Genomic DNA, 22898 nt, shown 5'->3' with positions numbered 1-22898 from the left:
AACATCTCTGCCAGTCTTCCTCTACTTTGTATGTGGGTCATCCCCACAGCATGGCAGATGAGTGGAGCAGGACTTCATCAGGGATCCGATCCCACAAATCCGGGCTGCTGAAGCAAAGTCTGTGGAACTTTAACCACTCGGCCGTGGGGCTGGCACTGAGACCTGTTTCTTAAAATGTATTTTTGTCTACTTGTCCATGTGGAGATAATAAAATACGTTGCTTCAAACACAATGGAAATAAATTAAATTTACTGAGCTTTATTCACGTGTTAATGTTCCAGTTTCTTTTGACCTTCTTAAAGTTTGGCATACTTCCTGCTTCTTGGCTTTTCTCATCTTTTTCCAGATCAGCTTCTTCCAGAGCTACAAATTTGTTAAAAGCAGCAGTTAAGTGTTCCTAATGAAACCAGTGAAACTGCACTAAACGCCAACTAATGTAAATTTTAAGTATGTTCTTTCACTAGCCTGATAAAACCTCTATTGCTTTTAGCTGTTCCATCAGTAACACTGCACCTGATTTGGCATCTGAATGAGACATCTTTTGTCTTGGTTTGCAAATGGAAACACTTAACTTAATCAATTGCAAATAGTTTCCTTAGAAATTATACTAACCAAAATGGAATGGAAATAAATGAAGAATTATTTCTGGAAATTTCTATATTTCTTTTGACAAACTAAAACACAAGCCCAAACAAAAAACTAATTTTCTAAGAGGCAAAGACTCAAATATCAAGTATCATATTTACTTTGTATATTTGTTTTCCTAAATATATACCATTATATTAGAAAAATTGTTAATAAATATTTTATTCTTATGAAATTCAAATACTGTATTTGATTCATCTGGAAGTTTTCCAAAATCTGTGCACAGAGATTTATATTAAATAGCTAGGAATTCTGATCTTATTTTGTTATTGATTCCTTCAAAAATTGGGTAGAAATCTTGAATTCATAAATCTTGTGGGAAAGATTCCCTAGGAATGCTCCAAACCCCAAGCCTGAGATATAAATGACTCTTCTTCCTCTTCAAATATTCCTAGTACAAGCCCGTCTACCACATGCAAATATGTGAACTCCCTCCTTTCATTCGCCTGCCTTCTCTTCTGGCATCAAGCTTGTAGTGGCTCAGTGATGCCAGATTACCGTCACAGCTGTAGAGGTGGAAGCTCCTTGAATAACACTGCTTTGTGTTAGAGCAGCCGTTCTTGCCATAACCACTTTTATTTTTATTTTTTAGGTACAAAATTATTTATCAAAAACCATTGGGATACAGCCAGTTATTGACTGAGGATATAGATTGATCAACACTCAAGTTTTGTACAGATTTCATTAATGGAGAGATTTAAATTTTTAAAAAATTGTGTAAATAACCCTTTAAATCAGTTTTAAAGCTATTTCATAAAAATACCAAAAAGGAATTGATGTAGCACCAAATTGAAATAATCATGTGTTATTTTGCAATCATAATATGTTACTTTGAAAGAGAGTTACTTTCAGTGCAAATTCATTACATTGTTTGCTTAATCTATTTTAACGAAATTTTTTAATATTTGGAAACAATTCAAAATTAACATGTTCTTTTGCAAATCTTACTTCTTAAATGTAAATCTGGTCATGCTTTATTTCTTACTTAAAATTCTTCAATGACTCTCATAGTCTTCAGAATAAGGTAAAAATAAACTGTTTAGCATGGCATTCAATGTTCTTCATTACCTGATTTTACTTACCTCTCTGGCTTTATCTTCTTCCATTTTCCTGTGATGTTCCAGCCATACTGTAGTTCTGAACACCTATTTGGCTCACACTCAATTCAAATGCCCATAAACATCATGGTCTGTCTGTTTAGAAAAAATTTATACACCAGAAGTACTTTCATCTAGCTAACTCCTAATTATTTTAATTCCTAATTATTTTACAAGATTCAGCCCAGTCGTCTTCTTTGGGAAACCTTCCTGATTCCCCCATTCTGGGTTATGTGCTCCCAGAGTGCTCTGTACTGTGACAACTCTTAACCACACTTTTCTGTAAACTTCTGTCTGTTTCTCCTACTTTGGATCACTTTAGTGTAGGTACCATTTCTTACTAGTTTTTATATTTCAGTTGCGTCCACAATGTTTGACCCATAGGAGATATCCAAAATACGCTTGTATTCAAAGAAAAATAAAATAAAAATGAGCTGTGTGGTGTTACTTCAGTCTTAATGAGTAATTTTCTTACTTAAAAAAGAAAATACTGTCTAATGTTATTGCTCTAGACCTCTAGACTTTCCACCTTCCTGCGCTTTCAATAACCAGATCCTAGGTTTCATTCATTTACACAGAAAGTATTGGAAACTGAGTTGAATTTTTGAAATTAATAAATAAAAGAAATTGGACAAAAGAATAAGAGATAAATCTTTATCAAAAGTGCGATTAACTATTTTGTCTTGAGATAAAAAGTTTTCACCTGGGACTACCAGTTTGGACTAATGCTAAATCCATAAATGCATATGGAAGTCTCCTCCTATTGTCACTTGACCTACATATGATGTTGAAAAATGTCAGACTTTGCTTTATATTAATGTTTTTAGAGGCTATCTATCTATCTATCTATCTACCTGTCTATCATCTATCTATCTTCACCAATTCTATTTTTCTTTTAGTATTGCATTTTGAGTTTCCATATATTTCCTTTAAAGTTCTATATAGGTAATTTACTAAAAATCGTTTACATAAAGCAGGATACGAAAATGAAAAGCCCTATGTTTCAATCCTGGCTCTAATGCATAGAAAAAAAATAAGATATGATACCTACCTCCAATGTTAGAGATACTGTACATAAAGCTTCTGGTATCAGGTAACTCATTTATGCTTGCTTTTAGCCTTTATCTCATCCTCACTCCATTTCCTGTGAACCCCATCTTATTTAATGAAGATGACAGACTGAAGCTTTAATTATTCTTTTTCTCCTTTCTTCTCTTCCATGAACTTTATTTCCGTATCCGTTTTAACAATTCTTCCATCTTTCTTCCTCTAAGTGTAAGCATCCCCAAAGATACAGCTGGACTTCTTTTTATGTATTTTCCTTGGTGTAGCAGTTGGTATTGTGCCTTATATTACATTTCCATCCCTGACTTTCTCCTAAGTATAGGTTTTTCATTTCATTTTTGCTAGATATCACTATTTGGTACCTCAATGTCAATGCACCCAAAATAGAATACTTCATCTTTCTTCCCACAATTGCACTTCTTCTGTTCCATATTTCTATAAATATCCCACTAGCAACCTACTTATCCAGGTTCAAAAACTGTGAATTGTTTCTGAGTGTTTTTCACTACCCACCACGTTCAACCAGCTTATAAGTGGCATGAATCCTTCTGCTGAAATCTCTCTCACGTACATTCTCTTCTTTATTTCAGCTGCTTTTTCAAAGTCGTCTTTCACATCCCTCTCTCCTATCCATTTCAGATGCTATGTCCAAAGTCCAGGTACTACAATAGGTCTGAAATGTTCCCTCTACCTTCAAAAGAAGTGAAAAAATTAGTAAACTAATGTCTAAGTAGTGAATAAAGTTGTTAAGAGTCCTCACTATGATTCTCTTTTATATCTGCTTATAGTACTTGTCACGGGCTGAATTATGTCCTACTAAAAGGCATATGTTGAAATCTCAACCCCCAGTACCTCATGATGTAATCATATTTGGAGATAGGATTTTAAAGAAGATAAGGTTGTTAGGGAGGAGCCCTAATCCAATATGACTTCGGTGTTCTTATAAGAAGAAGAACGGACGCCAGGGATGTGTACACACAGGGACGACCGAGTGAAGGGGCAGCAAGAGAGCAGTCATCTGCAAGCCAAGAAGAGAAGCCTCAGAGGAAACCAACCCTGCTGACATCCTCCTCTTGGACTTCCAGTCTCAAGAACTGTGAGAAAATAAATTTCTATTGTTTAAGCACCCAGTCCACGGTATTTTGTTATGGCAGCCCTAGCAAACCAATATGGCGTTGAACTTGGGTCAAGTACTTTCCAGTCCATAGGCATCCTAATGTTCCTCTGATAAACAATAAAGTTGATCATGCGAGGACAGAGAAAGAAAGTACTGGCAAAAGGAGGAAGCAGAAATGCAGAAGAGCTGCAGAGTCAAAATGTTTTTTACCCACTACTTTTTCTTTGATATTAAAGTTTATTGCAGATTACTTAGCTTTTCAGAAGAAGGTTTTTATTTTTAAGTGTTGGAAAGCCTTGGGATATTTAATGATGGAGTTAGAAAACGTGAAGATGAAAGTAAAGGAAAAGGAGAGGAGAATTGATGTATTATAGTTCCAAAATACATGAGAGATGATAAGGCTCAGGAGAAGAAACATAAAAGGAAAAAATGTTTTATTTTAACTGAATGGAGGGAGAAAAGAAAAGTTCTCATAAGTACATTTGTGGAATGAACCTTGAGGAAATTTCCATTCTTATGCTTTCCATTTTCTCATCTGTCGAGGGTAAGCAGGAAGAGGGATGTTCAGAGGTTTCAGGAGAGCAGAGAATGTATGAAATAATCATGGAAAACAAGAGCAGACGTAGTAAGATTGCTGAGCATAGAGAGGGCTTATCTACTATAAATGTCACTTAAGCTATTCTGTTAAGTAATTAATCTGTTGATGCAGTTTTGAAGAAAGTAGATAACTGCCTTCACCCAGGATTGGAATTTTGTTAAGGGAATGCAGCAGAAGGACAATGAGGCAGTGTAGTTCAGCCAATCAGTAAGAAAGCTATTCCTTGAAACTGCCACAATTTATATCCCCTTCAGTCACTGAACTGAAACAAAACAAAATGAAACAAGCCAAAAATAACTACCCCATTGTTCCTATGTTTTTGGCCATCCACATCCTTGGTTCTGTCATCCTCCTCCTTTCACATTCCATTATGCATTCCTCACCTATCCTGGGAGATTTTCTTCACTGACAGCTCTTATATCCTCTGGCCTATCTCTATTTCCCAACACTCAACCCATGTTCAGGCCCATAGTATTTTGTGTAGACATTTACAACTTCCTCAATGTTCTTCTTGTTCCTTATTTTGTCTCTCCCATCATTGTCTCCAGAAGGCAGTTCAAGTGATGATTCTGTAAAACAAATCTGATCATATAATTCCCTTTCCTTAAGACCCTTCACTGCTTTATTATAGTTTATAAAGTAAACCTCATTGTAAATGAGACCCTTCATGATTTGGTCCAAGTCAACTCCTCCAGCTTCGCTTTCTGTCACTTTCTTTCTCATATCACTAACACTTTATGTTGCAGCAAGATAAAACTACAGAAATGTGAGCATGCCATGTATTCTATATTTATGTCTTCACACAGGTTTTTCCACTTGTTAGAAATTCCTTTTCCCCTTTGGTCAATCTGGCATATTGATTTTACAAAACCCGACTCAGGCATCATCTCAATGAGAAAACGCAATCCTTCCCTCACTGCCTCAAGCCAGATAATAACTCACTCCTAAGGAAGCCATGAATACCTTGTTCGTGAGTCTTTTGTTGTAATGATAATACTCTAGTGTTACCCTGCTAGGGAGTGATGTACTTAAAAGAGGGGATAGTACTCTGTTTGACTCATCTTAGGATTAATAGTTGGTTATGACATTCATAGTTGTGGCCCATACAGATCATCATCCCTTCTTGCTCATTGTTATTGAAAACACTAATTTTGTTTTCTTTTTTTTGTTCCTCCCCAAAGCCCCAGAACATAGTTGTATATCCTAGTTGTAAGTCCTTCTAGTTCTTCTATATGGGGAGCTGCCACAACATTGCCTGATGAGCGGTGCTCAGTCTGCACCCAGGATCCAAACCAGCTAACCCCAGGCTACCAAAGCAGAGCGTGTATACACAACCACTACGCCACTGGGCCAGCTCCTAATTTTCCTTGTTTAAGACTCAAGTCTTACCATCGTTGTGGAATTTTTCTTCCCCTCTATCTCTCACCAAGTCCTCATTCTTCTCTTTGCTAGATATGCTGCCCTCTATCCTTTTTCTTCTTTTGTTTTTTGAGGAAGATTAGCCATGAGCTAATTACTGCCAGTCCTCCTCTTTTTGCTGAGGAAGCCTGGCCCTGAGCTAACATCCGTGCCCATCTTCCTCTACTTTCTATGTGGGACGCCTACTACAGCATGGCTTGACAAGTGGTGCCATGTCTGTACCCGGGATCCAAAGTGACAGAACCAGCGAACCCCGGGCCACCGAGAAGCAGAATGTGCGAATTTAACCGCTGCGCCAGGGGCCGGTCCCTCTATCCTTTTTCTTGGTGAATTATTTAAGGCACAAGACATACCACCTGACCAAAGCTTTTCTTCTAATTCTTGTTGATTAACCACTCAGTTTACCACTAATACTCTCAAGATTTAATGCTAAACATTGCCCCCTCTCATGTTGCTTGTAGTTTTTCATACCTATTGTTTGCTATCTGTCCATTAGAACTTCAAGCTTACGAAAGAAAGTCATCACGTTTTATTCTTTCTAGTACTATCTGTGTGAACTATTTCTGATGGAAAGTTGTTAACCACCTCTCCAGAATATCTACACAATTTTATCATTTCTGTTTACTTCCATGACCTCCATTTAATCTAGTCCTTCACCTTATGCCGTGATTGCTGTAAGATCCTTCTAGTCAGACTCTGTGCCATTTGTCTCTTATTTTAGCTAATATTCTGTTCTTATATAAAACAAAAAGAGCATGGTTCTCTCTATCTTTTTAATCTATCAGGAGCCTTTTCTTATACTGTTTTTACATAGAGAAGATTTTGTGAATTAGATCTCTTGGAATCCTAGGTCTGTGGAATATTTATAGATGCAGCATAAAAAATATACTGGTCAAATATATTTTGGAAATACTGTGTTAAATAATGTTGAAATATTCAATTATGACATAAAAAAATATGCTAAAATACTTTATAAATGTTAGAAGATACTATAGGCAAAAATTTCCAAATTTGTTTAATCATTGACTTTTTCTTTTTTTCTATAAAGCATACCAAAGGATAATATTGCATAAAATATGCTTTAGGAAATGCTAACCTAGAGAATTTTCTCCAAATATTTTATTCTGGTCCCATTTTTTCTACCCCAACCCAATGCTTTATTGACTTTCCTCTTGGCTTCTCTTCCTCAGTCAAGCCGGTTTCAGAATTGGATCTTTATCTGTCAGTCTCCTGCCCAAGTACTACATATGGCTTCTATTGGTAAAGTAAGTTTTTAATGTTAGGTTAGAGAGACATAATCTTTAAAATCCACAGTAAACTTAAGTAGCGACTTAATGATGACACGATGGGCTTAATTTGCTTGGTGAGCCTGATTTTAAAGTTTTATTTTAAAACCATAATAATTTGATAGGTACCATGATTTTCTTCATACAATTTACTTTTAATGTGTGTAGGACTGTTATCCATTCACTTGTGTATTCTAAAAAAACCTTGCTAAAACAGAATGCCTATTCTTATTCATCATCTCTCATGCCACATATATAAATTATAAATGGAGTTTATAGATGTGGTAAATATGAAACATTTCCCACAAAGACATAGATTTAGCTTCCATAGTCTGCATGTTTGGAGCTTACAGTTGATCTAGCTTGATATTAGAAAACCTAGAGGAATAAATTCTTAATATCATCCATAGATAATACTTTTCCAATATTAGTTGTTTACCTAGGTCTTAAAAGAAAGAAATAGGAAAAAGAAATCAACATTGACAGTGTTTGTAAGTTTCTAAAAGACAGACTTTTGGAGTGCTTTTTAAATTGACATGACGTATCTGCTTTGGATACCAGAGGAAGAGAACATGTTGTCATGATCATTTATGACTTGAAATCCTGGCTTTTGGAGGATAGCATGACCTCCTTCCAGATCTGCAGCAATGCCAATGGGCAGATTCAAAGTTTGTCAAAAGAGGCAACTATAACTTTGTTCAGACTTGGTAAAAACTGCAAACGCTTTTGGAAGAGATTTCATTTGACTGGAAGATTTGTGGGCCTAAGTTACCAGTCATCCGCTTCTGCCACAATAACTGCTATTATGGCTTCAGAGGAATATTAGGCTTTGAGCAATCCTGAGTGAGCTGACCTATCACATGCTAACTACAAAATAAAAGAATAAACAACTCATACAACCTGATCTGTGGATGACAGTTGCATTGCAATATCTACCTGGACACGAGGACTTTGGGCTAAAATCAGTGATTTTGATATAATTGTTATTGGACTAGCCTTGATAAAACCAAATAATCAATAGGTTTACTTGTTTTTTTTCCTAAGGCACATTCTTGAAGTACAATAATAGTATCATGTTATTTGCACAGAGGTGAGAAATTTTTTCTGTTTTTGCTAAGGACTAGGACACATATCTAATATACCAAAAAGCTGTATCATATCATGTAGATGCTTTTGCAGTAAATACTTTGAGAAAACATTACGATCTTGATATCTATTTTAAGTTCATATGCCTCCAAACGCAAATAGTTCCTCTCCGTGGAGTTAGGAGTGATGGTGGGTTGGTAGATGTCACGGTGGGCCTTTGATTGTTCTGTTCCTCAATGAGATGAAACAGAGTACAATGCTCAGATTCATAAATAGGAAGATCTTACTCATATTTCTTCTTTTATCTTCTCAAAATTACACCATAATTACTGCGGCGTTCTGGTTGTATGCCAATGTTATTTTGGGTGCCATGAGATATTGTTGAATATACAATTTACAGTCACACAAAAAATATTTTAAGGGCTCAGTTTCCAGAATCAGACATACTTAGGTACATAGCTTTCTGAATCATTTATTAGCAAACTTTGGAAAAGTTATATGATGTCTCTGGCTCTTCATTTATAAATTATATAATGGCAAATGGACTGAAGTTTTGATGAAAAATTTCATGAGTGACTATTACAATTCAGGCTATCATTAAAGGATAAATAGAATTCATATAAAGAGAAAATAGGAAAAAATAAATGTATATGTTCAAGACTAATGTTTTAAGACGATTTAGGCAGCGGCAAGAGTGGTAAGTTCTTATGCCATATGAACAAATGATTTGGTGAGAATAATCTCTCTTCTTTTAATGTTTGGTTTCTTAATCTAACACCAGATATTTAGAGCAGCATTTAAGTTTCACGATCAAGTAAAATAAAATTAATATAGGCCACTTGAAGCTAGGTGCATAAAAAATAGCATTGCTATTAAGTATGTAGAGATAGACCTCACCAAATGTTTTCAGGTAGATGTAAACAAAGGAAGAAAAAAGCATAAAGAAGCGTACAACAGGATCCCATTAATTAAAGAAAAAATATTTGATAAATCTCCTTGAGAGGGTGACATCTGAGAAATAACTTGAAGACATTAGGGAGGTGGACAAGTGGCTATCTGGGGGAAGAGCATTTTAAGCAGAAGGAACAGCTGGAAACAATAACCTAGGGTGGGCCTCTGCCTGGCACTGGTATGTTTGAGAAGCAGCAAGGTCAGTGTGGTTGGAGCAGAGGGGTCAAGGTGTAGAGTGGGAGAAGAAGGCAGGGTTATTTGGAGGGGCTGCATAACAACTGGGGCCTTGTAGTCTATTATGAACACCTTGGTTTAGAGTCTGAATGAAGTGAGAGTCATTGCTGGGTTCTGGGCTGAGGAGTGACATAATCTGCCGTATGACATGTTTTGAAGCTATCTGGCTGCTGTGTCAAGAATATTAGGGGTTGGGGGAAGGTGATGGTAGAGGCAGGGAAAGCAGCCAGGAAGCTGTTGCAGTAATCCAACTTAGAGATGATGGTGGCTCAGCCTGGTTGGTCACAGTAAAAATAGTGAGAAGTAGCTGGATTCTGGATATAACTTGAGAGTAAACAGGGTTTCCTGACAGGTTGGATGTGAAGAGTGAGGAAAAGATAGGAATCAAGAACAACCTCAAGAAGTTTTGCCTGAGCAACCAGAAGGAAGAGGTTGCCATCAGCTGAGAAGAAGGCTCAGTATGGAGCTGGTTTGGGGGAGAACGTTAGCTCCATTTTGGACATGCTGAGTTATGAAATGTTTACCAATATGCAAGTTGACATGTTGAGAAGATAGCTGGCTATATGACTCTAGAGGTTTGGAGAGAGGTCAAGTTTGGAGAAATAACTTTGGGAGTTATCAACATGGTATTTAAAGCCATGTGACTGGATGAAATTATGAAGGCAGTGAATGGAGACAGAGAAAACATAGAGAAAGTGGACCAACATTTGATAGGATTGGGGAAAATGGATTATTTCATGACGTTATTTGGCAGCTTCCCCTTTGACAATATAATATGAAACAGTGATATAAATACAGGCGAGCCAATCATCTTCAGAGAAAATATTCAAAATTCTGAATTTCACAACTTCATAGGCCTGGAAGAGGTCATTTTAGGTCATCAACTGTATTTCCTAACCTTCGGGAAAAAGTCAAAAACAAAAATCCAAAACCATCCAAACAGTTCGATATGCTTTTCTTCTGAATAACCTAATTCTCCAACACAACATCCATAGGTGGCATAGAGACAATACTAGGGAAGGTGACCAAGTCAATTTTAGGTATTTTTAGCATAGAAGTTCTAAATGTTTCCCTAAGATTTTGCAAAGAAAGGTAAGTCTATTTCATTACATGAAAGTGAACCTCCTATTATTCCAAACTCAGTAATTCTTCCATTATGGGAAAACGAAATTTAAGGTTTTCTTCAACTTCTAAACTCCCTTGGTTGCATGAAACTTATTCTCCTATCCCTCTGTAGGGCAGGAAAAATAATTTTCCCTCTAACCTTCCAGGTTCTTGGCTGAGACCCCCCGGAACAAAAAGGCAGATTAACAGGAGAAAAAGAAACAGAAGTTTAATAACATGTATACCTCTCGTATACCTGAGAGATACCCAGGAAAACTGGGCAACTCCCTGAAAGGGCCCAAACCATCACCCTAAATACCATCTCCGGTTGAAAGCAAAAGAACAGGTTGAGGGGGATGGAAGGCGAGTTATGGGATGTTACCAGGAACAGCACAGTGAACAATGGTGTTATGCATATTTAAGTAGGTGCCTTCTCCATTGATAGGAGTTTCTAGATATTTAGTCATCCTCATCTTCCTGGTACAGAGAGGGAGACATCATTACAAATGCAGATTTCCCTTATAAATATCTTTCACAAAAGAATAACTTCTACTTGGTTTTCAGATCTTCTCCTGTGTCTGCTGTTTCTTTATTTTATTTTTAAGTTATTTTATTGAGGTCATATTGGCTTACAAGATTGTGTCAATTTCAGGTGTACATTATTATATTTCAGTTTCTGTGTAGACTGCATCATGTTCACCACCAACAGTCCAGTTTTTATCCATCACCATACATAAGTGCTCCTTTACCCCTTTCACTCTCCCCCCATCTCCTTCTCCTCTGGTAACCACTAATCTGTTCTCTTTATCCATGTGTTTCTTTGTTTATCTTCCACATATGAGTGACTTCATATAGTATTTGTCTTTCTCTGTCTGACTTATTTCGCTTAGTATAATACTCTCAAGGTCAATCCATGTTGTTGCAAATGGCACAATTTTGTCGTTTTTATCGCTGAGTAGTATTCCATTATATACATATACGCCACATCTTCTTTATCCATTCATCCATTGATGGGCACTTCGGTTGCTTCCTCATCTTGGCTATTGTGAATAATGCTGCAATGAACATAGAAGTGCATATATCTTTTTAAATTATTGATTTTATGTTCTTTGGATAAATACCCAATAGTGGAATAGCTGGGTCATATGGTAGTTCTATTTTTAATTTTTTCAGAAATCTCCATACTGTTTTCCATAGTGGCTGCAGCAGTTTGCATTCCCACCAGCAGTGTATGAGGGTTCCCTTTTCTTCACATCCTCTCCAACACTTGTGATTTCTTGTCTTGTTAATTATAGCCATTCTGATGGGTGTGAGGTGATATTTCATTATAGTTTTGATTTGCATTTCCCTAATAATTAGTAAGATTGAACATCTTTTCATGTGCCTATTGGCCATCTGTATATCTTCTTTGGAAAAATCTCTGTTCATATCCTCTGCCCATTTTTTGATCGGGTTGTTCACTTTTTTGTTGTTGAGTTGTATGAGTTCTTTATATATTTTGGAGATTAACCCTTTGTCAGATATATGATTTTGGAATGTTTTCTCCCAGTTGGTTGGTTGTCTTTTCATTTCGTTGATGATTTCCTTTGCTGTACAGAACGTTTTTAATGTGATGTAGTCCCATTTGTTTATTTTTCCTTTTGTTTCCCTTGCCTGAGTAGACATGGTATTCAAAAAGATACTGCTAAGACCGATGTCAAAGAGTGTAGTGCCTATATTTTCTTCTAGGAGTTTTATGGTTTCAGGTCTTACATTTAAGTCTTTAATCCATTTTGAGTTAATTTTTGTGTATGGTGTAAGATAATGGTCTACTTTCGTTCTTTTGCATGTGGCTGTCCAGTTCTCCCAACATCATTTATTGAAGAGATTTCCTTTTTCCCTTCTATGTTCTTGGCTCCTTTTTAAAAGATTAGCTGTCCATAGATGTGTGATTTTACTTCTCGGCTTTCAATTCTGTTCCATTGATCTGTGTGTCTGTTTTTGTGCCAGTACCATACTGTTTTGATTACTATAGCTTTGTAGTATATTTTGAAATCAGGGAGTATGATGCCTCCACCTTTATTCTTTTTTCTCAGGATTGCTTTGGCTACTTGTGGTCTTTTGTTCTTCCAAATAAATTTTATATGGGAAAGCATTTGACATGATCCAACATCCACTTATGATAAAAAACTCTCAATAAATTGGGTATAAAAGGAAAGCACCTCAACATAATAAAGGCCATATATGACAAACCCACAGCCAACATCATACTCAATGGTGAAAAACTTAAAACTATTCCTCTGAGAACAGGAACAAGACAAGGATGCCTACTCTTGCTTCTCTTATTCAACACAATACTGGAAGTTTTAGCCAGAGCAATTAGGCAAGAAAAAGAAATAAAAGGGAAGATAGGAAAGGAAGAAGTAAAACTGTCACTATTTGTGGATTACATGATTCTATATATAGAAAACCCTAAAAGAATCCACAAAAAAACTATTACAAATAATCAACAGATACAGTAAAGTTGCAGGGTACAAAATCAACATACAAAAATTAGCTGCATTTCTATATATTAACAATGAACTAGCAGAAAGAGAAATCAAGAATACAATCCCATTTACAATTGTAACAAAAAGAATAAAATACCTAGAAGTAAATTTAACCAAAGAAGTGAAAGACTCATACATTAAAAACTATAAGACATTATTGAAAGAAATTGAAGAAGATATAAAGAAATGGAAAGATATCCCATGCTCATAGATTAGAAGAATAAACATAGTTAAAATGTCCATATTACCTGGAACAATCTACGGATTCAGCGCAATCCCAATCAGAATCCTAATGTCTGCTGTTTCTTAAAAAATAATCAGCTTAGAATAATCTGTACGCCAAAGAGACATATTTTGGGGTGGCAAATCCTGCTCCCCTTCACTTCCATATATGACTTATTCTCTAAAACTTATAAAATTTACACGATGAACACAGTTCTCCTTCACATACCTGTAATATCCAAAGTCATCCTGATCCAATTTGGGGGCTCCAAAGAGGACAGACCTTTAAATAAAGTAAAGATCAAATGCTAATCTCAGGCAGCAGAGTATCTGGTGAAGCTCAGAGAACATAGTTATATGTAGGGAATTCTCCCTTACCCCCATTTGACATGAGCAGAAAAATTTATTAGTGGATACATCTGTAGGTCTACAATACAACGCTAAGTGACGCTCACCTGAGACAATGTTTTCTTAATAAAAAATCAACTAGGCACACAGTCAGACGGTAACAGGAAAGCTACGTCTATTATCCAAGAGCCACACAGCTGAACGAAGGGCTACTGGTTAAACAACAGAGAAGACGAACACTTTGCTACAAGAAAGCCAAGAGATCATATCTGACTTAGAAGTGTAAAAGTCAAGACTTTGAGTCTCTGGCAAATTCCATTCAAGATATGTAATACTAAGTAAATCCCTTAATGCATCTGAGCTTCACTTTCTTCATCTGCAAAATGGGAACGAAGCCACAAAACTTGCCCAGGAATGAATGTTGTGAGGGCCAAATGGAATAATGCAGGCAAGGGTTTTGAAACTGTCAAGCTCTGTACACATGTAATTAGGTAACAAATGTTAAAATGGCATTACCTGCATGGTTATACGGTTTTAGTAATTTTGACCAATTTATTTGCTTAGAAACGTTAGGCTTTTAGAAATGGAAAATAAGACTCAGAGATTAAGTTACATGCCAGAGTCTAGGCAAATAATGAAATCTCAGAAACTGTATATTTTCTGCTTTGGTCCCAGAAGGTTATTCGTTGTTCTATTTTTTGTTGCTAGTGGTCAAAAGTTGACCCTAAAGGATTCCAGCTCCTTTAAAGGTTTTTACTTCTGAATCAACACTGTCCTAAACACCCTTGTCCCCGCCTCCACCGTCTTTACCGTCTTTAGTTCCCTACGAGGGACTACATTTCTGATGCTCAGCAACCCCGCCAATGCCTGGAGGGGAAGATGTTGTGACGTCCTTCCACCCTGGGTCGGAACACCGCTTCCCTCCCCGGTCTCGCCGTGCCCCGGCCCCGGCTCCCGGCAGCGGTCCCGGTCCCCGCAGCGGCCCCGACCCGGGCTGCGGACGCCGGGCAGCGGCGCGTCACAGCGCAGGCTCCGCGGCCGGAGCAGGCGCGTGAGCCGAGCTCGGGGTGGCGCGGGCGGCGGGGACGCAGCTGCCCCCGCTCTGCGCCCGCTGCACCCCCAGCTGCCACCGCCGTCTGGGCCCCAAGCCGCTGCCTTCTCGCCCGGCGGCTGCGGGCGGGGGCGCCTCGGGGTAAGTGTTGGGGGCTCCGCTTAGGAGGGGGGAGCAGGAGAGGACAGAGGGGTAGGCGACGGTGGGGGGGGGGGGTCTGGGGACCGGAATAAAAGCCTTTGCGGAAAGAGCAGGTCACACCTGGGGTGGTGGAGGCGCGAGGAGCACTGCGGCGTGCCGGGGGAGGAGGCGAGCGCTGCCCTGCGCGGGCCGCCGGGCCGCCGTGTCACCGATGCGGTGGCATCCGCGGATACGCTCGGGATGGAGGGACGCAGAGAGCCGGAGGGGGATGAGGGAACGCAAGGTTGGCGAGGAGGTCTCCTTGCGTTGTTTTGTTTGTGAAGATCCTTGGGTCTTGCCGCTGTCCCTTTTGAAAGGTTGGAGATGAAGACAGAGAGCATAGGGTTGAATTTCTCTCTCGACCCTTCACACGGTTAGGCCGGCCCTCCTGTTTTCTTGGGGAAGAATGAGAAGGTGGGAGAAGTACCTGATGCTGTGGGCAAAGGTGTCTGGAAGCAGATGCCGCTGTAGGATGGGGGAAGGGAGCATCCAGTGCTGTAAGTTGACACAGGAGAGCCTTCTGTTTCTGTTGGCCTGATAAGCCCCCACTGTTGTCTTCACTATAGAGGACGGAGGAAGAAGCCCTTCTGGCTTATCTTAGGGGCTGTAAGGGAGAAATGTGAGAAAATAAGAATTCCTGGGAGAAAGAGAGATGAAAAATATGACATAGGAGAAGCAAAATTATAAGGGTGAGATGCGAATTAAGTTAATGATGAGGAATATGACAGGTCTGTTACTCTGCAGAAAACAATGAAGGAGAAGCAATTTATGGTTTGGAAATGTAGGATGCAGAAGAGATTTAAATATTCCAGTGTTAGTAGAGCTTAAAGTTTTTGTGGTTTTTTTTTTTAAATTCATCAGACTGGTAAGAATATAATTCTCATTTGAGCATGGAGAATGTTATTAAAATATGGCTAAGAAGATTATTTGGAGGAGTCTGACCATACTTACTATTTTATTTCATATAATGTTGCCTAGACTTCCTGGAGTCAGATGTCTTTTTGATGATAAGTGTTAGCATCAGGTAAATAGAAAAGCCAAAAAGCTAACGTACATCAACATACACCTTTTTTGGATAAAAGATGACTTCCAATTTAGCGTGTATAAATAAAAACAATGAATTTAGAGTGTGAAACTCTTTGATACTAAATTTTTCTTTTATATCTGTCAGTTCTCTAATATGTAGAATAGTGTTTTCCTTCAGAATACGTTTATGGTTTTTGAAGAAATATACAGGCAAAATTCAAACAATATAGAAATTAAAAGAGAAAACAAAAACATTAATGCCAGTATATTAGCACAGGATAAGCGTTTTGACACTATGATAAACATTCTTCCAGGTATCTTTATAAATATATATTGATATACTGTGCAATTCTATGTCAATTTATAATTTTATGTAACTATGGAATCAGAAATTTTGCATGCTTACCTTTTATACATCGTTGGGGTCTTATTTTCTATGAACCACTATTTAAACTAACTTTTACTAAACCATCACAAAACAGTGAAATATTGCCATATAGGTTTGAGCAGTGAGAATTTGATGTACAAAAGCACTTGTCCTTTGGGTGGTGATGGTGATACTGTTTAAAGAGTCATAGAGTTATCCGTTGCTTCATAAATGTGAACATTTTCTTGTTCTTTCTTGCAGATCAATCTTCTGAAATTTAACTTTTCAAGATGAAGTTTTTATTGGCGATTGCTTTTTTTATTTTAATTTCCTTGTGGGTTGAAGAAGCCTGTTCTAAAGAGAAGTCTTCAAAGAAAGGGAAGGGGAAAAAGAAGCAGTATCTATGTCCATCGTATGTTCTTCCTGTCTTATATTTTTATATGGAGAAATGTCATTGCATTTTTTATGAAAGTAACGTGGTGTATTGAAACATATCAGCAAAAATTTTCCTATGGAATATGTGTCCATTTGTTTCATAGATAGACAATGACAGGGTGAAGAGACATTTAGAAAATGATAGCCAATTCCCAGTGCTAAAGGTAAAGTTTTATAAAGTTTTGTTTGTGCCCTGGGCTTATATAAGTTTTCATACATTTTTTATAAAAGTAGGAAAAAAGTTACTATTTCTTTGTCACCTTAAGTGTGCAACTTTAATACTGAGATTCCATGTTTTGAGCAAATACCAGTTCAAAAAGTTGATTTTTAAAAAATACTCCTAAAAATGAATATTCATTTAAAAAAAACAGCTAAACTATGACTTAAAGGTGTATTTAGTTTACATTGATGCACAAAAGAAGAAAATTCACATGGTAGCTCAATTTTCTGTTTCAATATTTTTTATCATAAAGGACTTACATTAGGAAATTAGGATAGTTCTCAAAAATTTCATTAAATTTGAAGTTATGAAAACAAAATCTAAATCCAAGTCACCCTGCCCTCCAAAAAAGAAAAAAATGAAACGAAAGTTTTGTGGTCTGGACTCTGCTTTTTTTAATTGGAAATGTTAATATTACTGGTGAAAAGCAGCAAATAATGTCCAATAGTTAGAACAACTGAACAGTATATAAATAACTTTCACAAAATATAATGTACTTTTAGGTAATAATGTAACATATGAAGTCATCTGGAATAAAATTTAATTTGCTTTTGTAGGTCATTTTTTAATTAAGATTTCTTAAATTCCATGTTGATCATAGGTAACATTATTCCAGCATCATCATTATTTAAAGGTAGATTATTATAGTTTTATAGATGTTCTGTAAGAGATATTAAGGTACGTTTGGGGAATATAGTTTTAAAGAAAGCATGTTAGAATTGGTATTTTGGAGTGGGTATTTGCATGAATATGTGAGACTGAAAGTCTGGAGACAATATCATGATCTACATAAAGTCTAGCATGAAATAAATCTCCCTATTAAGAAATATCTCCTGGTTTTCAGCTTTAATAACCCTGCTTAATCCAGTGCTACACAGTCTGATGTCAGGGCGAGATTTCTGGGTATGTGATAGGAGGGCCCTGAGTTATATTCATGTGTCCCCCCTTGGCCATTTGCCCAGCTGGGTATGAAGTATCTGATGGGGGAGGTTCAGGAATAACCACCGTCTGCAACTATCACTACTCTTCATTGTTAGAGTTTTTGTGCCACAACCAGGAGATTAGCATTTTAGGGAACTGGACATTGTCAGGCCTTGCCATTCCCAGGGGAAAGGACACATTCACATGTTCAGATGTTCTTTACCTTAACCTTTTATTTGATGAATGTTGACATATTTGCACAATCCATTGTATATGTTTTGTAGTCATGGTGATTCTATGTGTGGAGTCAAGCCAGCTTCTATCAGTTAGGTTTCTCTATATGCGGGAGCTGCTGGGGCTCTTGTCCTCTTTCCTTGCCCCCAATCAAATGCCACGAATCAAAGAGTTCTGAAGAGGGCACCAGCAAGCCCTGTAATTACATGTATCTTAGGAGAGCCTTTTAGAGGACATTCTATCTCTTTTCAGAATTACACCATTAAATTGCCTTATATATAAATTGACTGTATATACTTATGGTATCTATGGTTATTTAAGACAGTTTTTTAAAGTTAAATCTAATAGATTAAGAATGAAACAATAAGGTTCTCTTTTGGTGAATGTGGAAATCTTTAAGTGGAAGGCCCAACATATAACTGGTAAGCCCATATCACAGTATTTTAAATATGTTGAGTAATTAATTGAAATTTTACCTTTGAAATTTCCTACTACAGTTTTAAATTTTTTTATTTTACTTTTTATTTTATTATTCTGTTATTTTAATTCTATTATTTTATTATCTTTTTATAATTATGAGATTAAAGCTTTATTAACAGTTGCCACGGTGATGCTGCCATAAATCTTACTTATTAAAAAGTAGATGTACCCTGGAGAATTAGATTTGTCTATTATTTTGTTCGAGCATTTTGTTAAGAATTTTGATTTTATTATCACTGCATTATGAAGTTCAGAAGACTAGAGTTTTCTCTGGCTATGACTGTATCCATTGTATTAAATTTCTTTGAACATGCAGATTAAGAATCTCAGCTATAATAATGTACTGCAAGAGAATAAGCAAATTCTTTGTCTCTTAGAGGATGATCCAGTTAGTCCATCTTGTGTAAATTGATTAAATATTGAACATCTTGACTAAGAGGAATATTTGAGATTACAAAACTCAGAAGTTAGATACAGACTAGCATAGTACTCCTCAGTATGGTTAATATCTTGCCCACTGATATTTTGATTTATTTAAACTTTTTTCTTTTGAGTAGAGTTGATGAAGCAACGAGGTTGTGTAGACATATACCGTTAACGTGTTGTATAAGTGTAGCAAACATGAGTGAAAACTTCTCGTTTTAATGTTTTAACATTCCCCCCCCCCAAAGATGGTCAATAAGAGGAAAAATGTTTTAAAATGTAGAATAAATAAAGGACTTGGGGTCCTTAACATTCCAGGGTATAATTTTGATGTTGAGCTTGAATCATATCATAAACTTTTCCTGGCTCTTTACTGTTTTTCTTAACTCACATTATTTTAAGATTCTGTAACATCCTAACTTTAGGCTGTTGTTGTTTTTGAGTGTGTAAGTGAAAACAGTAGTACCACTTTGACAGACTACCTGATAAATTTCCTTTTAAAAATTTAATATATATTAAAATAAAAGAAATATACTTTAAATGAGAAAATACTATTTTAAATTAAGTCCTTGGACACAGTTAGTTTTTTATTTTGCAGCTTGAATTTGACATTAACCTTAATCTATTGGTCCTTCCTCTGATTTTCTATACATTCTGTCTGAGTGATTTTGTCCAAATCTATGGCTGTAACTACCATCTGTTCACATTAACTCCTAAGTGTCTGTGTCTATCCCAGAACTCTCTGAAGAACGCTCTACTCACACATCCAGCATTTCTACCTGGCTATCCCATTTTGACCTCAAACCCAACTTAGAATGATAAAACCTGAGTTCAGAAATCCTCTCCCACCACTCCTAATAAAGCGTTCTCTTTTTCAGCAAATGATACCACTACCTCCTTTGCCATCCGAACTAAAATCTGGGGATCACCTTAAACCTTCTCTTTCAACCTTAGCTCCCCAAATTTAGCAGTCTCCAAGACGTCTCATTTCAGAGTCTTTACCACCTCTGGAATATGAGCTTCATTATTCATTCCTCTGTAGACACTGCTTTAATTTCTCCTCCCCACCCTTTTTGGTGAACTGTTTATTAGTCTCCCTGCTTCTCATCTTCCTCCATCAATTCCTATTCCACACTGACCCTAGAGTGTGTTTTCTAAATCTTCAATCTAGTCAAGTTGTTCCAATGCTTAGAACCCATTAAAGGACTCCATAGCTTTCTGAATAAGGTTCTGATTTCTTGGCTTCGCACACAAAGCTCTTGCTGAACTGACCTCTGACACCTCCGGCAGTATCTTTCCATCCCAGCCCCCACCACTACGCAACCCACACATGGATTGAGTTTCATTCACACTTGCTCTTTCACACCTCTGGAAGTGTTCTTCCCTTTACCTAAGATGTCAATGCTTTCCTTCTTTCTTTAATTAACTCTTGCCTCAGTGATTTTGTCCAAATGCATGCCTATAAATACCATTTATTCATTATTGACTCCTAAGTCTGTATGTCTGGCCCAGACCTCTCTGAAGAGCACCATGCCCCTATATCTAACGTTTTAATCGGGCTGTTCCATAATGACCTCAAACTCAACTCAAACCCTGCTATTTCCTTTGGGAAACTTTTCCTAATCCTGACTGATTTAGATAGTCACACTTGGAGCCTCCATAGTTCCCTAAATGGTTATGAAGTTTATAATACTGTATAGCATCATCAATTGTAATTGTCTGATATCCCCACTAGATTGTAAGCTCCTTGAGAGCAGTGTCTTATTGACTCCATCACCAGGATTAATACAGTGCCTGACACCAAATACACATGCAATAAAAATTCGTTTAAAGAGTGAATAAAAACCTAAAGATCTTTGGCTCCTATAAGTCATTATATCTGGATTTTGTTAATGTACTTCAAAATAACTTATATGATCCCTATGGACAATATTTAGCAATATGGTCTTGATATAGGGAAAACTAGATAAGAACTGGGCACTCAGTGGAACACCTTCAACCAGGATGATGTTTCCTGGTGAAATTTTGGGCTTATCATGTTCACCATTCTTACCAATGACTAAAATAAGACTATACAGAGGAAACACTTGTCCAAACAGGATAATGTGATATTGGGACATGTAGTGAATATGTGAGACAGAATTAGGATCCAAAATGATGTTGAAGGGTTAAAGTGAAGGACTGAAACCAAAAAGATCAAAGTATGAGTTGCATTTTGGTCCAGAAATCATTTTTGCGAGTATAGGTTTGGGGAAAACATAGTTTGATAGAGCACATTTTGAAAAAATATTAGATAATACAATAATCATGATACAAATAAATATGTATAGTTACTTAAGAAAGAAAATTAATGTTTCCATTTTACTCATGTTTCCATGTTAAGTATATTACTTCACTTAATAGAATGATATTATTTAAAGCAAGATTTACAGAGACTTCTCCATTGTGCTAGTCAGTATTTTCAGGGGAGAGAAATAAGAATAGTTGAGGAATTAAAATCACATCATATTAGGAATTGCTGAAGGAACTGAGATTTTTGGAAGTTGTTTTCAAATGATTGAAAAACTGTAATGTAGTTGAGAGAGTAGACTGCTACTTGGTGCCAATATTAAAACCAGGACTAATGAGTAGAAGCGATGAGGAGGCATATTTTGGCTCCAAATTAGGAAGAACTTCCCAGTAGAGTTCTGCCTCCATATAATTGACTGGGAAGTGGGGTGGTAGAGTTCAGTGTAACTGGAGGCACTCAGGCATAAGGGATAATTATTTGGCAGGCATATTTTACAGAAAGTTTGAACACTAGTTAGGTAGTTAGACCAGACAGTGATATTTCAGGTCACTTCAATATATGAGATTTTTAAGATTCTTTGATTCTAATGTATTTGTTTACAGCCTTCTGATTATCCAATAGGAGAATGATATAGAGTGTATCATCTTTTAAAAGTTCTATCTCGATACAGATTTAAATAGATGTATCTTTATTTTTGGTGCATTGTCTTGGAGAGCTCTATCACTTAAATAAATATGTCTTGGTCTTGTGTTAATAATAGGGATTTAAAAACCTTCAATGGTAGAATTTCTTCTCGAAATGTCATGAATAATCAAGTTTTTAAAATATCTCTTTCAAACCCAGAAAATCTTTCCTCTTTTCTGACCTGAACCAGTAGGAAGAAAGCTACAGTTCTTCTCAAGAAATAATGATTGAGCGATGACAAATATAAATGATGTAATCAATGCCTGCCGTAATTTATAAGAAGGCATAGGTTTATGGATTTGTCTTTATATGTGTATTACATATGAAACCAGGACATACTAAAATATACTTTCAGAATTTTTGATTAAATAAAAAAAACTAAACAAAACAGAACTGTCTTATCGAAAAAACAAAACATTACTTGTCATTTCTATTTGTGCTCATAACAGACATAATAACATTTTTAATACTGCATTTGGCCAGGCAGTATTAAATGCCATTTTTGCCATCACTGAGCTAGGGAGCCTTCTACCATTTCTTGAGGACTATTTGAATTTCAAGCATCAGGTAGTTTAAAATAAGGGCTACTAATATGTTTACAATCTATATTTAAAATCTCCTTTCTTCCATTTTTTGGTCCAGACTTGTATCCTAGGTATGGGGAAGCTTAATAACAAGCCTTTAATTGATACTTGATGAGGGCTGCCGTTATTTATATTAGTGTATTTATCCTATCTTCTTAATTGTCTTTCCTCCAAACTGTTGGCACTCTAGCTTCAAAATCGTGACAAAGAGCTTTTTACTCTGGTTCTGTGTGCATAATGGGAAACAGTGTGACTTCTTTATATTAATTTGTTCACAAACTAAAAAAAACTTGTGTGTGTAAA

At 36.6% G+C, this 22898-nt stretch overlaps 2 protein-coding genes and 1 long non-coding RNA gene across 7 annotated transcripts in view; 1 reads left to right on the top strand and 2 right to left on the bottom strand.

The window, feature by feature from the left end:
• Positions 1-240: 240 nt before the first annotated feature.
• Positions 241-1840, bottom strand: LOC139081781 (uncharacterized). The gene is made up of 2 exons (XR_011537094.1): positions 1728-1840; positions 241-363 (listed from the first exon to the last, which is right to left on the bottom strand). It is a non-coding gene; the product is annotated as an uncharacterized lncRNA (long non-coding RNA).
• Positions 1841-4175: 2335 nt separating this feature from the next.
• Positions 4176-16374, bottom strand: LOC139081868 (uncharacterized). The gene is made up of 5 exons (XM_070609410.1): positions 16364-16374; positions 15013-15238; positions 14511-14906; positions 13582-13635; positions 4176-5091 (listed from the first exon to the last, which is right to left on the bottom strand). The coding sequence occupies exons 1-4, from the start codon at positions 16372-16374 to the stop codon at positions 13597-13599; spliced, it is 672 nt and encodes a 223-aa protein (XP_070465511.1). The 3' UTR covers positions 4176-5091; positions 13582-13596.
• The window catches only part of GLRB (glycine receptor beta), an 85569-nt gene continuing 77398 nt past the window's right edge, over positions 14728-22898 (top strand). Inside the window, exons 1-2 of one of the 5 annotated variants that reach the window (XM_070608814.1) lie at positions 14728-14892; positions 16586-16736. In XM_070608814.1, the coding sequence (XP_070464915.1) occupies positions 16615-16736 (122 nt within the window). In that variant the 5' untranslated portion in view covers positions 14728-14892; positions 16586-16614. Of the gene's footprint in view, positions 14893-14970; positions 15429-16585; positions 16737-22898 lie in introns of those variants that run through there. The other 4 variants (XM_070608818.1, XM_070608815.1, XM_070608816.1 and 1 more) reach the window with 4 other exon arrangements.

This window comes from Equus przewalskii, chromosome 2 (genome assembly GCF_037783145.1).
Source record: "Equus przewalskii isolate Varuska chromosome 2, EquPr2, whole genome shotgun sequence".
NCBI classification, from domain to species: Eukaryota; Metazoa; Chordata; class Mammalia; order Perissodactyla; family Equidae; genus Equus; species Equus przewalskii.
The sequence above is the reverse complement of the archived record's forward strand: the minus strand, read 5'-3'. Positions and strand labels throughout refer to the sequence as shown.